We start from the raw sequence: 7,360 nt of genomic DNA, 5'->3' as shown, positions 1-7,360 counted from the left end.
GTATATGCAGTCAGTCTGCATTACAGTAATGAACTATAAAGATTTAGTTGGGATTGTTTTCTACAGTTGCCATCTACCACTCATTGCAGGCTCAGATCTGCGATGGGGGGAGTGTGCGGGGTTATGCCTTAATGACATCACTCTGGGGAGGTTTCTCCCCTTTGAGTGACACCCAGCTACCCGCGCATGCGCAGTTGGGAGCCGGTGATTTCAGTGGTCCACAGAACCGAAAAGGTTGGTGACCCCTGAGTTAAAATGTTTTTTTTTTTTTAATGTGTCATAACGTTTTCCCTTTTGTCTTTAAGCAAAGGGCCTGGCTGAGATGGGCGCACAGTGGATTCATGGGCCATCTCCAGAGAACCCAGTTTTTCAGCTGTCATCCCAGTATAATCTTGTAGGTCCTGATGCCCTGCGTGAGGAAAACCAGAAAGTTGATGTGGGAGGCCACCCTCCTGATATCCCAGTTATCTACAGCAGCTCAGGAAAGGAAATCAATCCGACCTTAGTGGAGAACGTTACAAATTTGTATTATGAGTGGCTGGAGAAATCACGAAATTTCACAAAAGATACCTGCAGTCCAGATGACAGTGTTGGAAGTTTCATGCGCCGAGAAATTTTGCGCAGCTCAAAAGAATGGAATAAAGATGTATCTGAGCTCAATATGGCAATTTTAAGGGCACTTCTTAATGTTGAGTGTTGTGTCAGTGGAACCCATTCAATGGACCATGTGGCACTCTGTCCCTTTGGAGAGTATACAATGTTTCTAGGATTGGATTGTACCTTTCCTAAGTAAGTACTGCAAAGGTACAGATACATATTTGAGGCAGTTCCTCCCAAAAAAAAAAAAACTAAGGAACTATTTTTACTTTGCAGTATTTCAAAACATATTTGAAAGGTTTTCAGAATTTTTACACAGTATTTATATAGCGCCATCATAATACGCAGCTCTGTACAAAGTCCATAGTCGTGTCACTTACTGTCCCTCAAAGGAGCTCACACTCTAATGTCCCTACCATAGTCATATGTCAATAATGTAGTCTAAGGTCAATTGTTAGGCAGAAGCCAATTAACCTCACTGCATGTTTTCGGGATGTGGGAGGAAACCGGAGTACCCAGAGGACACCCACGCAGACACGGGGAGAACCTACAAACTCCATGCAGATAATGTCCTGGCTGGGGATGGAACCTGGGACCTAGCCCTGCAAAGGCCGGAGTGCTAACCCCTGCTTCAGAATAGTAGCCAACAAATTTGGGGACAAAAAATAAGCATGAATTCTTTTGGGCTCCCTTCCTATGTTCAGTCCATTGTGGCTTGTATAAGTATAAGTTGTCAAGTATGTCACGCATATCTTAAGGCAAGCCCATTCACTGCAGTACTGTATACCAAGAAGGCACATGACCCTATCCTGGCAATGCACAACACATTTTTTGCCTTTTTTTAGTTTTTTTATTCAAAATATTTCACAATTGCATTTTGTGAGTGTCAAGAAAGAAGCATAGTAAGGGCGTTTAAAGTGTAGTGCTTCCAAACGTTTTGTTATGAGTACAGAAAGTATTTTGGACTATTGGATCCAAGTGGAATTAAACCCTTACACTCACTTCCATCAATGGCGTCACCATCATCATCCAGAACTTTTTGAGGTGTCGGATCTTTGGTTGATTTGCCAGGGTGATATAACTATACAACAAATATTCCCGGCATCCCACACCTAGCTGTGTTTTCACAAGGAAGGGACATTGTCCCTTCTGTAATTAAAATCCCGCCTGCTTGCAATTTTTAAGTGTGGAGCTATAGTTGTGCTGTTTAGGCAGATTGACATTTATTGAAAATGGAGGAGAGGTAAGATTATTTAGTTCATTTAATTACAGAGCACAGCTGTTGGCATAGATTCACAGTATGGGATATGAAAATGAAATTCACTCAACTTAGAGAAGATGTTTCCTTGCTGGACAGTTGCAGAAAAGGTAAAAAACAAACCTCTCCTGCCTATACATGGCACTGTGCCTCTTACAGTGTACGCGCTGTGCTCAAATGAAGTGCAGTGTTAGAAGGGACTGCAATATAATTCATGCAATAAATTAAAAATGTTTGATAAAAAATAAGAAAAAAAGCCAAAAGCTTCACTGCATAAAAGCTGTATGAATAATAGAAAAATGTTTGGTAGGGAAATTAAGCAGGGTTATTATCAGCTTCATTGGTGTATACTGATGTTGTTAAGGCTTGTAAACTCTTGAACTGTCAATTTAATGCAAATACTGCTGAATGTACAGTATGTAGCCCACTAAACCAAGTGCCTCCTTTTGAATACTTTTCAGCTACAACAAATGAACATTCTTAACAGAAGCTATATCAACTAAACATCTTTGGAACTAATGTTACAATATTGCTCACAAATGATAAACAAAAAAAATATGCATTTTTTTTAATGTTTTACTTTGTGTTTATAGGAAGGATGAACACATTAACAGATGTTTTTAGTATTATATTAATTTTGTAACCTCAAGTGTGAAAAATTGAAAATTTGACATAAAGTTTTTATATTTGCAGGGGCTATGAAAGTCTTGTGAATCGGATTAAAGCAAATCTACCGAATGACACTGTATTGCTGAACAAACCTGTGAAGAGAATTAACTGGAACGGTTCTTTCCAGGGCAATGACTCCAATGCACATCCTGTGCGAGTGCAGTGTGAGGATGGAGACACATTTGTGGCAGATCATGTCATTGTCACTGTCCCATTGGGTAACATTATTTTGTAAAACATTTATTTTTTGTATAGAAATACAGACATACAAAGGTAATTATCTGGATCAAAGATAGCATGGTTCAGCACTGTAATGACAGCAGATGCAAAACAAGAGAAACATTTTACATGGCGTAACAACTGACAAATCTTCCATGAGCATCTCATTTACATTAAGAAACCATTGGGGCACAGAGGGGAAAGTAATGGACTTCCAATGCAATGGGATACAGACGCTAGCTGTGCTCAGTAAGCATTTCACTACTGAGGACTTATGAAACCTGAGGGATAAAGAGCTATGTTGATGCAAGAAAAAGACCGGGTCATGTGGGAGGGGTTAGTCTGTGAATTTTTGTTTGTTTGCTTGCACTACTGACCCGAAGGACCTTAGGACAGAGTAGGACCAGAATATATACAACATGGCTTACCTCCTCGCCACACCTCCAAAAGCGATCAGACATAGCCGAGAATTTTTGGTGGAGATGAGTACCAAGGAGAATGGATTTTATAACTGAGCTCCTGATACCTGCTACTAATAGAGGTTTGATTAGTCAGCCAGATAATTCTCTTTCTGAGATGTATGCAAAGAGATACCCATCTCCTCCTCCCAGCATGAAAGGTAAGGTGGGACAAAGTTACCCAGGGGCACATCAAGATAGAGGTAACGTTTATTATTTTGTAGGAGATCATTTTACTTACACTGCAATATATCTTGCAGTGTTTTTTTATCCTTCTCTCTTTAGGCAGGAAGAATATTCAGAACTTCAGAAAGGTATTGGTTTCCTAAACAAAAAGTTTGGAAGATCTTTAGGATCAAGCATGTTACACAAATTCTTTAGAAATTTGGTTTGTAGTCATACCATAAATGGCATGCTCGTGATGCCATAAAACTGTTATTTCCCATTCACATTGACAAGGTTTGCAAGCACTCAAATACCATCTAGAAAAATACAGTGTTTTTTGTTTTGTTTGGGACAGTGGTAAATGTAATTCAATGCACTACAGTTTTTGTTTTCTCTCCCTAAAATAAAAAAAAGAAAAATTAGAACAGAAAATAGCCTACAAGGAGCAATGTTGAAAACACTTGGCCTGTACTTTTACATGGATGTATAGGTGGGTTTTCTAGGTCATCATGGTACTGGTAACCAGGGGATGGACTTTACAATTTTGCTAGTACTAGATAGAAAAGAGATGCTTTGATCAGGTAGGCTATATGTTCCTCTGTACATGTTAGTATATATTTAGGTTTTTAACGGGGTCGCTATAGTCAACAACTTTCAAGCAGTCCTTAACCATCCCATTTGCTGTTCTTGAGATGCTTCATGCAGTGTGTCATTACAATCTAACAGTTTCCAATTTTTCAGCCAACATAGGCTCCTGGGATTGGTTGACAAACTCCATTCTGCGGTTAACTATAATCCTGTGAATTCAGTTTATTTTCAATGTACCTTGGGAGTAGAGATAAAAATAATCAAATGTAAGAATCTTTCCAAAGATTCCATGTGATGCTTGATTGACCTAGGAACTAATTGATTATTCTAATTTTAGGCTTCCTAAAAAAGCATGCAGATGATTTCCTTAGCCCCCCCTTGCCTCCAAGCAAAAAACAGGCAATAAAGAAACTAGGATTTGGAACAATGAATAAGATTTTGCTGGAATTTGAAAAACCATTCTGGGACCCAAACACGACATATATTCAGCTGGTGTGGGAAGGTGATTCGCCCTTGACTGAATCCCAGAAAGACCTAAGGAAACATTGGGTCAAAAAACTGTCTGGATTTGTGGTGCTGGATCCACCAGGACAGTAAGTGAAATTCTGCCCTGAGTGACCATCTATTTAATTTATTCTTTTATTAATTTACATTTTATGACCCTAGATTTCATCATTAAAGCAGAATTGATTCAGATCATGCTTTTTGTCACCAGGCTTGGTCATGTACTTTGTGGTTTCATGGCTGGCAAGGAATCTGAATATATGGAAACCTTATCTGATGAAGAAGTCGTGTCGTCAATGACCTCTCTTCTGAGGCAGTTCACAGGTAAAAAAAAATGCCTACTCTTTTTTTTTTTTTTTTACTTTCATCAACGCAAACCTTGATCAAATGGGTCCTACAGGGTTGACAAAAGTGCACATCAAACATAAACTGAATGTATTAGGTTGCAAGGGCCCACGTACTTTTGATCATTTAAGCGATAATAAAAAATAAATAAATAAAAGGTTGCCTTAGAGAAACAGAAATGATTTTTCTGTCCTGTTGGAGTAAATTGTACCATGCTTTATAAGGTTTTTGTTTACCTTAATGTAGATCAACTGTGCTTATGGGTTTTCCTTGTGGTTGAACCCAATAAACTTTTTTCAAACTGACTATGACTATGCAAGTCTGCCTAAATAGTACTCACTCAAGAATATTATAAGAGCGACATTGAACCTGCTTAAAATTTACTTTTTCTTTTACTTTAAATAGGAAACCCTGAGCTGCCCCCACCAATCAGTATTCTGCGAAGCCAGTGGCACAGCCAGCCGTACACTGGTGGCTCATACAGCTATGTAGCTGTAGGCAGTTCTGGAAATGATATTGAAGTTCTTGCAGAGCCTTTACCTAAAGAAAGAAATGCTGCCAAGGTAAGACAATAGGTGATGCCAATAAAAACAATCATAATGCATTTAACAATAAAAAAGTAAATTTAGATTTTCCTTTTTTTCTCTTTGTCTTCTTGCCTTTTTATAAAGAAGAATAGATAAAATGTAGAAAACTGGAGATGCCCGTGTGCTTTAGACTTGGGGAGTTTCTTGTGCAGGAGTTTTAACACAGTCATCCTCAATTACTATACCACAATAATATACTGCAAACCATCCATTAGCCCAACAACATTTCAGAATTGCTGGGTGACACAAATGTTTTTTATAGCCCCTTTATGCATTCATATCTCAAGTTAACATATATGCATTATTGTTTGTTAGTAAAAAAATGGACTCCTAAATTCACATCTTCTGTAACTAAAATTTCAGAGTTTCATAATTAGAAGGTGAGAGGACAACTGATATGATACTGAAGTTTAAAGATTGCAACTGTAATCAGCAGAAGCTTGGAGGAATAAGGGTAACTTGCTAAGATTGATGAGGTTTGCAAGAGGGAGAAGAAAGTTTAGGATAAGTTGCTTTAAAAATACAGTTCACAAAAATGATGTACAAATATCAATGTTTAGCCTTGATAGGGACAATAGTAGAAATGTGAGTTATTCACAATAACTCACAACTCAATAAATCAATACATATAAGTTGCATTAACACAATGCAGTGTGAATCCTCCCATAATCAATGAAAATGCATGTACATGAAACAAATTTATGTAGAAGTATGCTTTAAGATGAATATCATTGTTAAAAACATCTGCAGGGATATACTAAAATGTGATTTGGTTTCCTTGATTATACTGGAAATCAGGAAAAAAGGCACAGGTGTAAATAGACCTTTAAAGTAACTTGTTTACATCTGCTAACACTCTGCTGGTTAGTAAACAAAAATACAATTTTTGAAAAACAAATCTTTTTTTCTTAGCCTTTACAGGTCCTTTTTGCTGGAGAAGCAACAGAAAGAAACTTTTACTCCACAACACATGGTGCCTTAATGTCCGGATGGAGGGAAGCACAGCGTCTAATTGATCAATATCCAGAGCTGGGAGCAGCTGTCAGGAAGGCCAAGCTCTAACAGACATTCATTAAAGCCTTTCTTTGACATTTACAAAAAACAAAGAAACAAATATTCTAATCATAATTGTTGCCCCAAAAAATATGTGTGCTACAGAAAGAATAGAGAAAAAAAAAAAGAAAATTAATTACATTTTAAATAATAAATTTCAGTATTGTATGAAGCTTTGGGGTCATGTTGTTTTTGAGACTTTGCTGAATTGCCTTTCAATAACAGTTAAAACATTTCACATAAACAGTAAAAGCTTGATGTTAAGTAACATAATATTGTCGAATGCAGTCTGTCCCAGTGAAGTTTCTTTTTTCTTTATCCTGCCATATCTCGTCACAGGCTGACATTATTCTACACAATTAGCAGAAGAGTTGTCAGCCTTTTAGGTGAGCTCCTTTAGTTTTCTGTTGAACTGCAGTTGATAGGCCAAATAGTGAGCCCAAAGCCCAAACTTGATCGGCGAGTTTCCACTGGCCGTCTTCACTTACAATTTTGGTAAGGGAGAGCGGCCGAATTCGCTGCGAGATCAAGTTTTAAAAACTCGCTCATCCCTAGTCTTGAAACGCATGCAGTTTATTTAGGGGTGAGGTTTGGAACGCATGAGGTTGACGTAAGAAAGAGGCATAGAACTCAAGGTATTGATGTATGGGTGGCGACTAGTTCCCCACCTAGTAGAAGGACTGTCCCTTTAGAGCAGCGGTGGCCAACCTTTTCGAACTCATGGACCACTTAATTCATAATTTTAAATCCTGTTGACCATTTATCTTTTAAAAAAATTCATATAAGTACATTTGTAAAATAATTATCTTCCTAATGATCATTGATCAGCTCACAGTTAGGTGAAGTATTACTAGTGTTACTATTATTAGTACCCCCATAATACCATACAACAATTGGAGTGCACCCCAACACCTGTC

The 7,360-nt window shown here is 37.9% G+C and overlaps 1 protein-coding gene across 1 annotated transcript in view; it reads left to right on the top strand.

Moving 5' to 3' along the window:
• The window catches only part of PAOX (polyamine oxidase), an 8,596-nt gene extending 1,980 nt beyond the window's left edge, over positions 1 to 6,616 (top strand). Inside the window, exons 2-7 of the mRNA XM_072423240.1 lie at positions 306 to 789; positions 2,549 to 2,742; positions 4,292 to 4,547; positions 4,670 to 4,782; positions 5,209 to 5,366; positions 6,303 to 6,616. Of these exons, the coding sequence (XP_072279341.1) occupies positions 306 to 789; positions 2,549 to 2,742; positions 4,292 to 4,547; positions 4,670 to 4,782; positions 5,209 to 5,366; positions 6,303 to 6,452 (1,355 nt within the window). The 3' untranslated portion in view covers positions 6,453 to 6,616. The remainder of the gene's footprint in view (positions 1 to 305; positions 790 to 2,548; positions 2,743 to 4,291; positions 4,548 to 4,669; positions 4,783 to 5,208; positions 5,367 to 6,302) is intronic.
• The last annotated feature ends 744 nt before the right edge of the window (positions 6,617 to 7,360 follow it).

The sequence above is a fragment of the Pyxicephalus adspersus genome, chromosome 10 (genome assembly GCF_032062135.1).
Source record: "Pyxicephalus adspersus chromosome 10, UCB_Pads_2.0, whole genome shotgun sequence".
Classification (NCBI taxonomy): Eukaryota; Metazoa; Chordata; class Amphibia; order Anura; family Pyxicephalidae; genus Pyxicephalus; species Pyxicephalus adspersus.
This window is presented reverse-complemented; position numbering and strand designations above follow the sequence as displayed.